Source organism: Bidens hawaiensis, unplaced genomic scaffold (assembly GCF_021521415.1).
Source record: "Bidens hawaiensis isolate Kalapana, Puna unplaced genomic scaffold, B.hawaiensis_p1.1 tig00015453_1, whole genome shotgun sequence".
Classification (NCBI taxonomy): domain Eukaryota; kingdom Viridiplantae; phylum Streptophyta; class Magnoliopsida; order Asterales; family Asteraceae; genus Bidens; species Bidens hawaiensis.
The window spans coordinates 312065-328926 of NW_027492383.1; the positions used below are offsets into that span (position 1 = coordinate 312065).

The following is a 16862-nucleotide window of genomic DNA, read 5'->3' on the forward strand; positions in this document are numbered from 1 at the left end:
TTTTCTTCTTAATTCGTATTATACCTATACACATATGTATAATTTCATTTAATCTCTAGTTACATAATATACACATATGTACATTATTATTTACCTTAAATTATACATATGTGTATAGGAAAAAACATGTGTGTACATATTATACATATATGTATAATAAAAAAAACCAATTTTTTTTCTTTTTAATTCGTATTATACCTATACACATATGTATACTTTCATTTAATCTCTAGTTATGTAATGTACACATATGTACATTATCATTTACCTTAAATTATACATATGTATATAGGAAAAAAAACATGTGTGTACATATATGTACATATTATACATATATGTATATGTATAATTTAGCTAAACCGAGAATTTTTTTTACGTTTTTTTTAGAAACCGGGATGATAAATAAGAACTTTGGTTTTTTTACTTTTTTTATTTTTGTGTTTTTTTTGTTTTATGATTTTTTTTTATTTTTGGGTTTTTTTGTGGTCCAAAATGGTTCTCATAGTTCTCAATTCCCAAAAAGTTCTCACATGATCCTGATCCTGATCCTATATATATATATATATATATATAGAGGAGATTTCAAATGAGAACCCCTTTGAGTTTTAAAAACTCGAAAGAACTCAGTGTAACGATTTTTTTTTCGAATTTTTTTTACACATGCGTAATATATGTAGGTTACATACACGTAAAAAAATTACAGAATTTTTTACGCACCGAGTCGACATTTTACACATGTGTAACGGACGTAAAAGTTAGTATAATCAGTTACATATATATTCTCTCTCCTACTTTGACTTTTTTGCCAGATTTAATCTCAACCACATATTCAAATTCATTTAATTAAATGTGTGGTCTAAAATGAGAGTTCTTAAGTTCTTACAACTCAACATGGTTCTCAAAATATCCTTCCCATATATATATATATATATATATATATATATATATATATATATATATAATATGGGGAAGGTTCATGTACATTTTAATCTTACCATGAGAACGTAGGAAATAATACCAATTTATAAAAAAAAAATGAGAATGTAAGAGGCAATACTAACTTCAATACCAATCTACATAAACAATGATTAGAAAAAAATCTAAAAATTACAACAAAAGAATCAAAATCAAGAACAAAATAATAACAATAAGTACCAACAAATACTTATAACAGCAAAAGAAAAAATCTAATGATAACAAAATATAAATCAACAAATACTTATAACGTCTCATAATCGAAAATTAGCAAATACGAACAAAAAATAACAGCAAACACCTATAAAAATAATCATAATAATAGCAGCAAATTGGTTCTCACTGTTTTCATGTTAAGAATAAAATTTATTTGATCATGTTTCTATATACATATATATATATATATAAACGAAGACCCTAAAATCCTACGTGTCGCGATGTGGTCGCTCCCCCTTTTATGGAAACCACCAGATTGCTTGATTTTTAAATGGAGGCCTCTCATTGATTTAACCCAAATTCATGGGTATGGGTCTAACCAAACCAGATAGCTCTTAAACGGGTTATAACATCTCATTAAATTAAAAATTAATCTTTCCAATTATTTGATATGAAAATCCTATAAAATAAGGATTTACTAAAATTTAATATCCAATTTAAAAAAAAAATATATTATTTATAATTAATAAAAAAATTTATAGTAAAAAAACATAAGCGGGTCATGAGTCACCAAATTCAGATAGCTTTTAAACGGGTTATAACATATCATTTATTTATAAAACTCTTTCATTATCAAACCCTAAGTATATTATTAATTATATTTAGTCGTCTATGTCTATGTATAACACTTTAATAATAAACATCACCTAACGTTATTTTCTATAAACATTATCTTATTTTATCAAGAAAAAAATCTTAAAAGATTTATTTAAATAACAGAGGATTTATATATACTGGAAGCCGGGTCTTCGGAGAAACTCACCGGAATCACCAAAATAATGTTTTGCGATACCAGACGCTAGAAGAATTAAGCTAATCTTTGTGTAATGTAATAATGTATCCCGTCTTAACTGTAATCAAAACTTTAAAGAAAGCAACCCCTTTATTCTCCGTCAATTCTCACTCTCTTTGTTCATCCACCTTATACCCAAAAAAATAACTTCAGATATTAACTTTCTTACAATAAAGAAAATTAAAATTCAAAAAATAAATATTAAAAAAACAAAAAATATAAAACAACCATTCTTTCAAGCCATCAGATTGTTTTATTTGTAAATGAAGGTTTCTCACGTATTTCACCCGAATTCACAGGTAAAGGTCTCACCAAACTCAGATATCTTTTTAAACGGGTTATAACATCTCATTATATTTAAAATTAATCTCATAAAATATTTGATATGAAAATCCTACAAAATAGGGATATACTAAATATTAATATCCTATTTTATTTAAAAAAAAGATATTATTTATAATTAAAAAATAATTTTATAATAAAGAAAATAAATGGGTAATGGGTATCATCAAACCCAGATAGCTTTTAAACCGAATTATAACATGTCATTTATTTGTGAAACCATTTTATCATCAAGCCTCAAGTATATTAATTATTAACTTTCTTACAATAAATAAAATTAAAATACAAATATACATACATAAATATTAAAAACGAATAATGTAAAACAACCCCCGTAATACGGGGGATAAAATCTAGTATATATATGTGTTAGTTTTTTTGGAAATAGATAAAGACGTGAAGTTAATGTTGGTATTCTACTGTCCGAATACTTTTGTTTGCTTTTATAATTGCAGAGATTATGCTACATATAAAAAATATTATAATCAACTTTTATGTTCATTTGTTATGTAGGTACTGCTTCTGCTTTTTTAGTGTATAAGAATTAATTTTCATATTAAAAGACATCAATATATGTTTCGGTTGGCCCGTGATGGGCTTTTAAACACTTTCTTCACAGCATGTGCGCTAGTTCGAGTCCTACACCAGTTTTTGGTAAAAAGAAAATGGAGATTAAAGTCTTACTTTTGGTGGTGGTTTTTTTAGTGCATCCCTTAATACAATTCGTAACTGGCAATCATGTGAGTCCCACACCACACCAACTCACCAAGTGCAGTCCAAATAATTCAACCAACCAGATTTCAGGCCCACATAAGGTCCATCGAACAAGCAGGCCCAACAATGGTCAAACCTAAGATGGCATCATCATTTAGCATTCTAACCCTAGCCGTTATCCGTATCATCATCACCGGTGACCAACCTGGCCGGAAAATCGTGCTCCGACATGCAAACCTTCAAACGCCAATGCCATAATCCATCATCCCAGGTCATCTTAAAGAACCATCTATCATCAACCCTAGCCTCACCCGCCGCCATTAATAAACCACCGGTGACCAGCTCCGGCACTTGCTACCTCTCTGAACGAGATCTCTCTCCGTCGCTGTCACCTCCGTGAACATAATCAGGAGAGTCGAGCGTGCAACCATTGCACCGTAACAGGTCACCGACGACCCATATTCACCTTATCGCCGCCACACTATCCCACCAAATAAAAGTACCGTAGCCACCGTCGTTCGCAACCACCACCAACCACCGTTACAATGTTGTATAATATTTGCGTACCTGGGTGAGGAATTCGATCAAATATTCAAACATGTAGTCTTGATTTTAATCTTCATAAATAATAGCAGCCTGGATTAATCTCTGAATCGTATGAAAACTTTCAGATAAACCTATTTCGCCGGTTATACGCGAATGATTTATCGGATAAGACAGAGATTTTTCTTGTTACTGGAATTGAATTTGTATGTTGCCATGAATGCCATCAAGAACAGAATGGTAACCGCCTTTCTGTTCTCTATCTAATCAATCGAATGAATTTTTATTTTTTTTTATATAGTCTCCATACATGTAATTATAAATTGATGTCATGGGTTTAAACCAAAACCCATTTAATTAGTAACCCATTAGATAATCTACTAAGGCCCAAGTTATAATTTTAATAACAAAACCCAAATAACAGCTAGAATTAAATCGAGCCTACACTCCCTCGTCACCCAACTCGTTTAATCTATAATGTTATTTACTCGATCGACAAGTTAACCCAATATACTAAAAATACATGTTGATAACACTAAAATTACCAACAATCCTCCCCCATTTTAGTGATATCAATGATTAACTTAATTATCCAAACACAAACGTATGCATAAATGAAATGTCGGGACGATTGAATTTCACATTAGTATATTATACATTCCAAATATTCGAATATCGGGGTGTCACTACGGATTGAACCCTTGCTATTCATAGTGAATACTCGAAGATAATATACACATACGTTTATAAATCCAAATTCCACTTGACACAATATTTTACTAGTCTGTGTCTCAATCCTTCAAATAATATATCAAAGCTCAAGTCCAAAGCTTCTTGAAGCGGCTAAACTTCATATTCTTATAGGTAGTTCATTAATCTTGCACCCGCACTGCAATTTTTCAATGAACTACTAAGAAGCTATACTTCAACCTCCTTTATATCGCGGTCCGAACACATACCTTGGGATGATGCTACTAATGTGTTCCAATTTCTAGATGTTAAGCTTTCCACATTGAATTCAGCATCTAATATCATATTAGATGGGGATTAGGTATCTTAACATAAGAAATTTTATGTGGACTTTAAACCCATCCTTATAGCTGATTTATTCATGCGATCTCTTCCTAACTCTTTAGTTAGATCATCAGCCAAATTATACTCAGATATCACACCGTGCATGATGAATCATGCTATGTATAATATATATAACCGTCTAGACTTTCCATTATACACCTAACTATAACTCATAGTCAGCACTATCACACCTGATATAGTTTGGTGATATAGGTTTATCCACAATGGAATTTCATAATACCAGTTTCTTAGCCATTCAGCCCATTTTATCAGTTGCTACAAATGCTATAAACTCGCATCCCATTGTCAATCGATGCAAATTCATTCATTCATTATCTAAAAAATGAAACCTTCTCCAATAGAGAATACATATCCACTTAGTTATACAAATTGCACCAAAATACCCTTATAGAATTGAAGGAAAAACTTAAACAAACCATAATTCATGGTTCTTTTAATACCTTAGCCGAGAAATCGAATCACCTTGATTAGACATAAGTTTGATATTAGGATCTATAGGAGTGCTAACCAGAGGACAATCAATCTGATTGAATTTTTCAATACTTTCTCAATGCAATGAGATCGAGTTATAGCTTTACAATTGTCACTCCTTTTTATCATCAAAACTAGGATATCATCAACCTCCCCCAGATCATTCATATCAAAACTTAGAAGGCAATAATTTTTTTTTTAATCTTGTCAATCACTCAAACCCGAGTAAGTCAATAAAGATTTATGTATTTCCTTTAAGATTTCATTTTTCTTTTCAGGCTTTTAGCCACACCGTCTTATTTGTGGTTTACAAGGAACCATGGTTTTGTGTAATATACCTGTAGACTCATATACACTGAATCATAATACTCTCCACCTCTATCGTATAGAGATTCTTACTCAAACCACCTTGATGTAACTCTACTTCTTGTTTAAAAAAATAAAATAAAATTTTCAAGAGTTTCATCCTCAGAATGCGACAATTAGACATGTGTTTATTCTAAATAATTCACATGACCTAATCTAGTATGTCACAATACATAAACATAATCTACCCTGCTTTAAGATAATGCCATACAAAAAGTTTCAACACCATTCGGGACACTAATAATAAGTTTAAACATGTCATGATACAAATATTCAAATCCAACAAAATTATATGGTGAGATAAGATAAACTTGTCCTCAATGACCTCTTTAAAACTATTATTATCTAAATCAATCCAAGAAAAGAGATTCTTTCGAATTCATGAAACATACAACACATAATCCAACAACAAATGTTTTATAGCCCATAATACAAGTCTAACTTTTCCTATTTCTTTGATAGGCTTGGCTGCTACATTTCTCATCCTATGTACACATCCATCTTTAATTGGTTCAAAATTCTTCAAACCATTTCAGATCCTTGCATATGTGACTCGTAGCACTCGAGTCTACCCACCATGCAAGCATGTCATCCTGTACATTAAATGATCCAGAAATAAACAATACATGGTTCTCAACCGAATTATTTCTAGAAACCATTGGACTTTTAAGTCCAATAACAAACCCGAGACTAGGATTTCGTATATTTCCCACACAACAGGTTTCTTGACTTGTATACCTCTAATGGGCTAATTACCTAGCCCATGATCCATCAACCCCATGTGAGTGTCATCGCACCCGGCAGATTGAGAACTATATGGATAAACACTTATAGTCTTAACTTTATTTGATTCAAATACAAGTTATAAAATAAACTTTGTTTCTTTCAATCAAATCCAGTTTTTGTGTTTTACAAAACTTAACATGTCCCGAATTAAAGATTAAATCAACTACAAAACTCAAAGGTTTTGTCATGTTTAAAGCATAATTATTATACGTACCTTTTTGGAGCATATGGGTCTTTTGACCACATAGAACCTCCCATTAAACTCGTTTCCATTCGTGTTATTCCACCTTAGTCTTAAATATTTTGAATTTATCTAAGGCTTCATCCAAGTAATAAATACATGGAGCAAAATGTAGATGCATTATGCATAAAAGTAACAAAATACTTTCATTTCCACTGTGTAAAAGTGAAAAACACAAATCACTATGTACAAGTTTCAGATTTCTTACCAAAATAAGAATTAAACCATTCCTAAGCATATCATGTATTCTCTAAAACGTACATGATCTAAATAAACAAGCATGTCATAACACAAATAAGATCAAATTCAATAAGCATGCCACATCAAGATCTATCGTGTTTGTTTGATTTAAGAAACACAACAAAATCCAGCAGCTAATTAATTAATAAACTATTATTTTCAAAGAATAATGATTGCATTTACATTTATTCTTATCGGTAAACTAAATAGGACTATTCAACAGTAACTTCAAGAACAAATTCCAACGGATAAGATCACATAAATTTTCATATCAAATTCAATGAACAAATCTTATCCATATAGTGCAAATAAAATACGGTTTCCATAAAATGAGCCGGTTATATGAAGATTCGACCCATATTTTCATATGCCTTTGAATTTCAAATTTTAATCGATCATTGAATCCATATATAAGCAAATTACATGGATATTTAATATCCACATGAAACAGTTTCAAATCTATCATTTATAAATCTACAAATTCTAGCTCAATCTCCTTTTTCAAATCACATGCGTAATATTGAACCCCCACAAAAACCGCTTTAAACCTATGGTTTCCAAAACCGTATAAAATACTAACCCAATGACATACTGTGAAATTCACTTGAAATCGAACATGTGATACTAGATTTCTAAATCAAGAACACCAAATCATGTAGTAAGTTTGATGCATTAGATTCCGTTTTGTATCATAATACATTTTATCCATAATCCATAAACAATAATATATATTACTTGATCCATTAACAATGTTCATGCTAGTTGCAATCAAATTTACTTCATATCAGTTATTATAAAAATTCCAAGTTGAAATTAGAATCTACCAAGTTTTGACGCCACATTCACCCATTATTTGAAAATAAATAATCATATATATGACATCTAATAATTGAATAGTACATAATGAAATGTAATTTTTAAACAAAATTAATCAACCGTGCATTTCATTGTGAAAAATTCACTCCAACCAATTAGTTCATGAATATTTAATTGAATTCATTTATAATCCAAGATATAAAATTCTGGATAGAGTTTTGAATAACCGTTAATTTTTTTTTCTATAATATATGATTGTTTATTGGATTACATCGAAACAGAAGGCAACCGTTAATTTAAATAAGAAAACTCAATCATCAATTTTAATGATCTTAATTCTCCGTTCCCAAAGTCCACGAATTCTTGATTAAACAGATATACACTTATGGAACCCTAATCATGTTAAATCAATTAAGAACATGATAGTAAATAGGTTTATCTTTGTTGTATAATATTTGCGTACCTGGGTGATGAATTCGATCAAATATTCAAACATGTAGTCTTGATTTTAATCTTCATAAATAATAGCAGCCTGGATTAATCTCTTGTTAGCTACAATTGAGAGAAAGAAACAATTAGAGAAGAAGTTCGGTCAAATCATAGCTGTTCGTTCTCATTAACAAACTGGTAGTTATAGTAACTACTAACTAACAGCGACTCACTATTACAATTAACATATTTGACCCTCCTAGTATTCACTTATTACAATCAAACCCTCAAACTATTACTATTTATCTAACATCTCTGTATCGTATGAAAACTTTCAGATAAACCTATTTCGTCGGTTACACGCGAATGATTTATCGGATAAGACAGAGATTTTTTTTGTTACTGGAATTGAATTTGTATGTTGCCATGAATGCCATCAAGAACAGAATGGTAACCGCCCTTCTGTTCTCTATCTAATCAATCGAATGAATTTTTTTTATATAGTCTCCATACATGTAATTATAAATTGATGTCATGGGTTTAAACCAAAACCCATTTAATTAGTAGCCCATTAGATAATCTACTAAGGCCCAAGTTATAATTTTGATAACAAAACCCAAATAACAACTAGAATTAAATTGAGCCCACACTCCCGCATCACCCAACTCGTTTAATCTCTAATGTTATTTACTCGATCGACAAGTTAACCCAATATACTAAAAATACATGTTGATAACACTAAAATTACCAACATACAAGTCATCGAGCAAATAACAGCCGCCGGTCTCCAATGCCGGAAAACCAACATCACCTTCTTTAAAAATCGGCTATAGAATCCAGATCTGAAAACACGAGATGAACTTCAAGCATCTTTATTTCTCCAAATCTTTAAACTTTATTTTCAAAACTTCAACGGGTCTTTAATAAATTAACGTCTCGGTTCGGGTAATCGCGGAATTAGAACCCAAATATCAAGAACAAAGTTAAATCATTTGATTCAAACCCGCTCTGATACCAATTGCAGGTCCTGAAACCGGACCCGACAACGAACGGCTTTGTTTTGGATAAACGCTCGAGATGGGTGTGGTGAAATCAACGACCGAACAAAATAATATAGCGATAATATAAATAGAAACGATCTCGATATCGGTTGAAAGATTTAATATATTAAATAAATGAACCGACCCCACCCAAGGTGAGCTCCCCTTGGGTGGGTGAAAACACCACACATAAATACACATAAATAAAGACAACAAGTCTCTATTTATAGCTAAACTAAAAATATTCTAGAAGCTTTCTTCCTGTTAAAGCTAAACACGTGCCCAAAGCCCTCGTTTCGTGTCCGGACTTATCGCCGACATTAATTATTATCTTGACCATGAAAAAATAATGGGTTTCGTAATTTGATATCGCAAGTCACAAATTTTGGCCTTACATCTATAATATATATAATTGAAAACCCTAAAATCCTAGGTGTCGCGATGTAGTCGCTCCCCCTTTTATGGAAGCCACCAGATTGCTTGATTTTTAAATGGAGGTCTCTCATTGATTTAACCCAAATTCATGGGTATGGGTCTTACCAAAACCCGATAGCTTTTAAACGGGTTATAACATCTCATTAAATTAAAAATTAATCTTACCATTATTTAATAGGAAAATCCTATAAAATAGGGATATAGTAAAACTTAATATCCAATTTAAAAATAAAAAGATATTATTTATAATCAATAAACAATTTTATAGTAAAAAACATAAGCGGGTCATGGGTCAGATAGTTTTTAAACGGGTTATAAATTATCATTTTTTATGAAACCCTTTCATCATCAAACCCTAAGTATATTATTAACTTTCTTATAATAAAGAAAATTAAAATCCAAAAAGTAAATATTAAAAAACGAAAAATGTAAAACAACTATTCTCTCAAGTAGGGGTGCAAACGAGCCGAGCCGAGCTCGAGCTCGGCTCGTGAGTGGATTTTGAAGCTCGAGCTCGGCTGGGGCTCGGCTCGTTTACTATTGATCATTTATTTTTTTTATATAATTATAATTAATTATATATTTTTTTCTATTATAATTTATGTATAAAATAATATATATTATTTAGTTATTTTTATTTATTTTTTCATAACATTATATATCTTAATTAATAATTATTAAATATATATATAAATAGCAGGCTCGTTTAGGCTCGCGAGCCGGCTCGAGCTCGATAAGTGAAGCTCGGGCTCGGGCTCGATCGAGCTTTTTAACGAGCCGATCTTGAGTAGCTCGCGAGCAGCTCAGCTCATTTGCACCCCTACTCTCAAGTCATCAGATTGCTTTATTTGTAAATGAAGGCTTCTCACGCATTTGACTCGAATTCACAGGTAAAGGTCTCACCAAACCCATATAGCTCTTAAACGGGTTATAACATCTCATTATATAAAAATTAATCTTATCAAATATTTGATATGAAAACCCTATAAAATAGGGATATACTAAAAATTAATATCCTATTTTATTTAAAAAAGATATTATTTATAATTAAGAAACAATTTTATAATAAAGAAAATAAATGGGTAATGGGTATCATCAAACCCAGATAGCTTTTAAACCGGATTAGAACATATCATTTATTTGTGAAATTATTTCATCATCAAACCTCAAGTATATTAATTATTAACTTTTTTACAATAAATAAAATTAAAATCCAAATATACATATATAAATATGGAAAACGAATAATGTAAAACAACCCCCGTAATACGGGGGATAAATTCTAGTTTATAAATAATCCGATTAAAGAATTTTTCAAACGAGCCTCGAGAGATAACCATAGTTAGGTATCCCTGTAAATCCATGTTTTCGCCCATAAGTCATGAAGAAACCCACATTTTCACGGGTCAAATTTATGGGTTCGGGTGGGGTGATTCGTAAGTATCTAGATTTGCGTGTTCACTCTCGTTTTGAATGAGATGAGAGATATCTCAAAAAATCTAGTTTTGCGTGTGCACTCTTGTTTGGAATAAGGTGATAATATATTGGTGACTCTAGATAGACAACAGATAAAATTGATATCTGTTATTACTTAAAAGTTTTATAATCTATAGATTAGAAAACGAGAGTGATTGTTTACAATACGTTTAAGATTATCTTTAAGAGTTGATCGATACAAGACCTTCAATATAAAATAACAATACAAAATTGGGCTTACGTGTTTGTTTTGCATTTATCAATTTTTGTTAGACTAAGCCATTGACATTTTATAGACCCAACTACTACATGAGGTGAACCACGGCGATTAGATCAAACTGTGGGCAAGGTTTCTTAACAATTATTTATGCAAGTTGCTGGTCTTACTTGATTCATAATAAAACAGTAATAATTATAATAAAAACAAATATAATAAATAAATAACTTCAGAGTAATAACGTTTAAAATTAAAAGATATTAAGCATGTCATTTTCTAAAAGTTACTACCATAATATACGCAATATAACGCATTTGTCACCCACAGCTTTCAAAGTTGGGAGAATATTTTTGTGATTTTTATTTCTTTCCGTTTGATTGAAAAGGACTTCAAGGAAGCTCTACAACATATTTGATGACAGATATCCAAGCTGGGCTTAATGTTTGGGTCGAGCCTCAGATAGGGCTTAGCCCATTAGGCCTAGTCCATCCCACATTCCTCTTTCGAGCCTCAAATTAACATTATTGTAGGGTGTAAGTCAATACATGTTAATAGTTAGTCAACAACAGTTAGGGGATGAAAGTGTCTTTTCCAATACTTGGTGGAGACTTTGGCAATTCTTTCTAAGTTGAAGGACTGTTTGTGTATAATTGATAAATGGCTTGTTAAATCAATTGTTATTAGCAGCTAACAACCAAATTGGGGATAATAAGTAGCTTTTCAGATTCGAGCTTAGTTTTTATTTTGATTTTGTAGTTTTTGTTACAATACTCGTGTAATCATTTGTTTCATAATCCGCAATAACAATCGTTCGAGTTTCGTTCTTAATTCGTTTTGGTATAATTTTACTACATGTAGTATCCGAGCCAATCTCTTGTCAAATCCTTGGTGAACTAGTCATCATTAAACTGATTAAGCTACTTTTATTTACTTTTCAGAAGTCATATTGTTTTTGCAAAAAATAAAAAATTTAGCATTCAATCCATTTGTTTTTATTCCCATCATTTATCAAGCACATGAATATCCAGCCTTTAGTTGTTACAGCTTCAAATTACCAAATAAATAAAAATCTTAAACCGACAGCCCAATGCTCATTCCACTTGTAAAGCTGATAACCCAATTTTTATTTCTTCAACAATTTTCTTGATAAAATCTGCACTAGACCTGCAGTATAGTTCAACAAAATATTGTTAGCATTCTCGATTCTCAAATACCCAAAAACAGATTACTTTGTTTAATCTGCATACCATTAGCCTTAAATATGCAAAGTTTAAGAAACAGATACACAATTAGAGATTAATTTGCAACAAAGATTAGGAAGTCACCGAAATTTGGAGTATTCCAGTCCTGGTTCATTAGTTGCTTCAACAAGAGCATTCCTCCAAACTTCCATCTTTGGGTGTCTATCATGTTCGGACATCAGTTCCCCAAAATACCCTTTTTGTGCCCGCACATCAGAACGACTCACATAGAGGAATACAGACAAAATTAAATGTCTTTTTTCTTTCATGCATTCAATAATCTTGGCAACTTCATCCAAGTACCAAGAATTAGCAGCAAACTTTTTGGTGAAAAAAATGACAAATAGTCGTGAACGCTTAATGGCCTTCAAAAGTGCTGACTTGTTACGGGGTAGTGTCACTTCATCCTTGTATGTGGAAACATCTCCTTGGTGAAGAGCAGCACAAACATCATCAACAACATGGCATTCGGGGTTTTGGTGTCTAAAAGTAATGTATACGTCATGCCAAAATCCACTCGACCCCTATTAAAAAATAAGTAATTTTTCGAAGAATTAGGCATACAAATTTGTCTGTTTTAAAAAAAGATGAATATTAAATTTTATGTCAAGTATAAGTAATAAAATTGGGAAAGGCAAAACCTTTAAAAAACCAACAGAAATTGGCTATTCAAAAAAAGAAGTAAAACTATATGGATACAAGTTGTCACTTGCCACAACTTACTTGCTGATAATCTAATGCTTTCTCGAGTTGATCCACAACCAGGCCCATTGTTGGCCGTTCATCTTTTTGTTTTTTCAAGCATTGATAGGCAATTGTCGAATAAGTACTCAAGCAATCTGAATTCATTTGACTTCTTAGACTTGAAACAATAATTTCATCTAGTGTTTCCTTTTTGTAATGCTTTTGGGCCAATTGGGCTGAAAATTCACACTCATCTTGGTATTGCCGTACACTTACTAACCTACTACACAATACCTCAAACAGTACAACCCCGAAAGAGTAAACATCAGATTTTTGTGTGAGGCTATTATGATTACAGTATTGTGGATCAACATACCCCTGTGTGCCACAAACATTTGAAATCATAGCACTACATGGAACATTTGCAAGGCCTACCTTAGACAAACCAAAATCTGAAATCTTGGCCTTCTAGTTCTCGTCTAATAGGATATTGGAGCTCTTGATGTCACGGTGAAGTATTCTATGTTGAGCTCCAATATCTTCATGTAAATACTTCAACCCCTTGGCAGCATCTAAACAAATCCGAAGACGTTGGATCCAAGTTAGATCCTCACAACGTATGTGTTCGTCAAGACTTCTGTTCATTTCATACTTCAAAACAAGTATCTTGTGCTCATCTTGGTCGCAATACCCAACAAGAGATACAAGTTTTTCATGTTTATAAGCTGACAGCAATGCAATCTCCATCATGAATTGACGGTCTCCTTGGTTGTACTTACGATCTAATTTCTTTACAGCAACTTTGCCAAGCTTTTCAGATTCGCCTTGGTACACAAACCCAAACCCACCTTTCCCGATGATGTTATCTTTAGAAAAGTTCTTTGTTGCTAGAATTATTTCGTGGAGAGGAACCTCTGAGCGCTTCAATTCTTCATGGGATGGTGGTGGGATGCTAATCATACCACCACCTCCGTATTGCATATCTCCTAAGCGGGTCTGTAATCCTATAAGCCTGACTTTATCCGGAAACAATGTTTTTGAAATTTTCTTGACAATTAGTTGGATAAATTTTGCCTCATGTCTGCACATTGGATAGTTAAGGAAAAAAAGCATATCCACGTATTGATCAGTTATTCACACAGGAAGGAATTAGCCCCACAATTCACGTTATAGAAATCGTTGTTCAATCTTATCATAGTTCTATCTTCCTTATTCTTCAATTCAGTAATCAACCATGTGAAAACTTCAATCCCGAACCAAATGCATCAAAAATTATACACTAGTTTTAAAATGTATTATAATAAAAAAAAAAAACTCTAATTATGCTTTACCAAATCTCTTAAGTTACACTATAATAGCTACTTAGCTATATAGTGCAGTCGTGATAAAATTGGTTTGATAAAATTACCTTTTTCTTGAAGGCAAAGTTATGTGACGTACTCCTAATACTCCCAAAACTCCAATGTAAACACTCATTATCTTGGTTAGAAACAAAATTACTTGCAATTCTAAATTTCAATTTTATTATAAAAATATATAATTTTTTGGAAAATCACCAAAATAAACTATGTGACACAAATTTAAAAAATAGACCTTCACTTTTTGTACTTTTCAAAACAAGTTTATCTTAAATCAATCAATCAGAGATTTGCAAATAGCATATAAAGTGGGGGCTAAGTCTTAACTCTTAGCTAGTGGCTAAAAGTGATAGCAATATCTTAGCATGGGGCTAAATGGCTACTTCTACCTATAACATTTAGCCCCACTTTTAGTCATCGACAATTATATAGCCGCTAGTTTACATGTGAAATTATTATATTGCTGTTATTGAGACACATTGTACTTTTAATGTTTTTAGTGTCAGGTGATAACTTAGCCGATTTTGCTTCTTTGTTGTTTTTTAATTTGCTGATTGTCTTATGTCTAGGTTTGAAATACTAAAAGTCGATTAATGCCTATTTTTTCAGTTTCTTAGGTTAAAGTGCGCTTAACTTTTAATTGAAAAACGGTCTTAGTTATGACATATTTATATGCTTTCTTCGCAAGCCAACTATAGTTGAGTTCTAGAGTACAACATTTAAAGCAGTAATTTTTTATATAAAAAAGGAACAAAGAAAACTACCCGTCAGCATGGCTCTGGATATCCCATCCACTAAGGTTGCTTGCATCCCTTAGTGCTTTTCTCCGTAGTTCAACTTTGGAAGGATTGATCGACTCATGCTTGGAGAACACTTGCTCAAAATCCCCTCGTTGGTTTCGTACATTTGGTGTATCGACATGATAGAATACCGGGACAACTCTATGCTTCCTAACATCCATGCATTTCATTATATAAGCAAGCTCATCCATGCACTTGGAAGACCTTGCATAGTTTTTGGAGAATACGATGATGGAAATTCGTGATTCTTCGATTGTCTTCATCGTTTCTGAATGTAATTGATCTGATAAATTGCTTTCCCTATGCATGTAAGTGAGAATTTCTTCTTCCTCAAGAGCTGAGTGTAGATGATCCACAAAGTTGCGGCCAGTGTCTTCTCCTAGAAAACTCAAAAACACATCGTGATTTGCTGATTTAGAAGGGTGAGTTTTCAAAAATGAAGATTTCACTGATGTGTTGACTTGCTTGGAATCATCATTACCCGAACCTGGATTCAAAAATTACATAGATATGTGAAATGATGTGTTTTCCGGCACGGTCACGTTCAAATAAAGGGAAAAAAATGACTAAGATATTGCAATAAAAAAAAGGTAGATGTAATTCTTACCACCACCCCTTAATTTCGGATCTTGTAAGTGAGTCCCCATTTTAGTGAGGTCTTTCCTGGGAAACAATATATTTGAAATTTCCTTGACAATTAGTTGGATACCTTTTGCCTCAAATCTGCACTTGGATATTCAAGTAAAATTAAGCATGTATATATATGCTTCACACCCTAGGGAATTAGCCCCGCATATATGTAATCAAAAACCAAATATTAAAAGATCATGCATTGGCAAACTCAAAAATATTGTGAAGTTTTGAAAAAATCTTGAGCTACAAGTCAAGAACCGAGATCAAAACTTAGTTTCTTTATTATTATTACTGTAATTCTTATTTTTATGTTTTTTTTTCAATCAGAGCTTCCAATTTTCCACCTCTCCGGCCGCCAGGGTGGAAGAGGGGCTTCGGAATGGATATTAGTATTTTGGATTTATCACCCATATTGTAATTTCCTGTCGATTGGAACACATGCAATCCAATCTTTCGTAACTTTACACTACCAATCTCTAATCCTATGATTATAATATATGCGATAATACATAGGGCATTGACAGTTAGATTGGTATGAGAAAATTACTATATAACAGTTAATTCAACCTTTTATTTTGTGAGTTTGGTTTAAATAGGAAGTTAAGAAGGCTAGGAAGAAGGGTATTTTAGTCTAACACTTTAATCTCAAAACCCACTTACATTCATTTCAAAAACCCACTTACATAAAACACACTTACATCTTCACTCATCTTCTACAACCACCACCACCCCACCGCTCACCGCCACCACAACCGTCACCCACCGCCACCACCTTGCTGGAAAAGTCCAACAAAACACAATGGAAAACACTATGAAAAACACAATGTAAAAAACACAATGGAAAAAAACACTATGAAAAAAAAACATAATGATAAAAACATAATAAAAAACACAATTGTATGACACAATGTAAAAAATACAATGGAAAAAACACAATGAAAAAAAAACACA

The 16862-nt window shown here is 32.0% G+C and overlaps 3 protein-coding genes across 3 annotated transcripts; all 3 read right to left on the bottom strand.

Annotated features, from left to right (window-relative positions):
- Window positions 1-12516: 12516 nt before the first annotated feature.
- LOC143549276 (disease resistance protein RPV1-like) lies at window positions 12517-13207 on the bottom strand. The gene is made up of 2 exons (XM_077040209.1): window positions 13160-13207; window positions 12517-12960 (listed from the first exon to the last, which is right to left on the bottom strand). Exons 1-2 carry the CDS (start codon window positions 13205-13207, stop codon window positions 12517-12519), a joined length of 492 nt encoding a protein of 163 aa, XP_076896324.1.
- A 381-nt stretch (window positions 13208-13588) lies between these two features.
- On the bottom strand, window positions 13589-14209 carry LOC143549277 (putative serine/threonine-protein kinase PBL23). The gene has a single exon (XM_077040210.1). It carries the CDS (start codon window positions 14207-14209, stop codon window positions 13589-13591), a length of 621 nt encoding a protein of 206 aa, XP_076896325.1.
- Window positions 14210-15238: 1029 nt separating this feature from the next.
- Window positions 15239-15925, bottom strand: LOC143549278 (disease resistance protein RPV1-like). The gene is made up of 2 exons (XM_077040211.1): window positions 15886-15925; window positions 15239-15765 (listed from the first exon to the last, which is right to left on the bottom strand). Exons 1-2 carry the CDS (start codon window positions 15923-15925, stop codon window positions 15239-15241), a joined length of 567 nt encoding a protein of 188 aa, XP_076896326.1.
- Window positions 15926-16862: the final 937 nt, after the last annotated feature.

What these genes read in the sequence shown, in the direction of transcription:
- LOC143549276 (XM_077040209.1), bottom strand. Translation starts at nt 13,207, where the DNA reads ATGGGCCTGGTTGTGGATCAACTCGAGAAAGCATTAGATTATCAGCAA. An exon ending in AAGCATTAGATTATCAGCAA is followed by an intron (nt 12,961 to 13,159) that starts GTAAGTTGTGGC and finishes ATTTTTTAATAG; the next exon opens with GGGTCGAGTGGATTTTGGCA.
- LOC143549277 (XM_077040210.1), bottom strand. Translation starts at nt 14,209, where the DNA reads ATGTGCAGACATGAGGCAAAATTTATCCAACTAATTGTCAAGAAAATT.
- LOC143549278 (XM_077040211.1), bottom strand. Translation starts at nt 15,925, where the DNA reads ATGGGGACTCACTTACAAGATCCGAAATTAAGGGGTGGTG. An exon ending in TCCGAAATTAAGGGGTGGTG is followed by an intron (nt 15,766 to 15,885) that starts GTAAGAATTACA and finishes TTTTGAATCCAG; the next exon opens with GTTCGGGTAATGATGATTCC.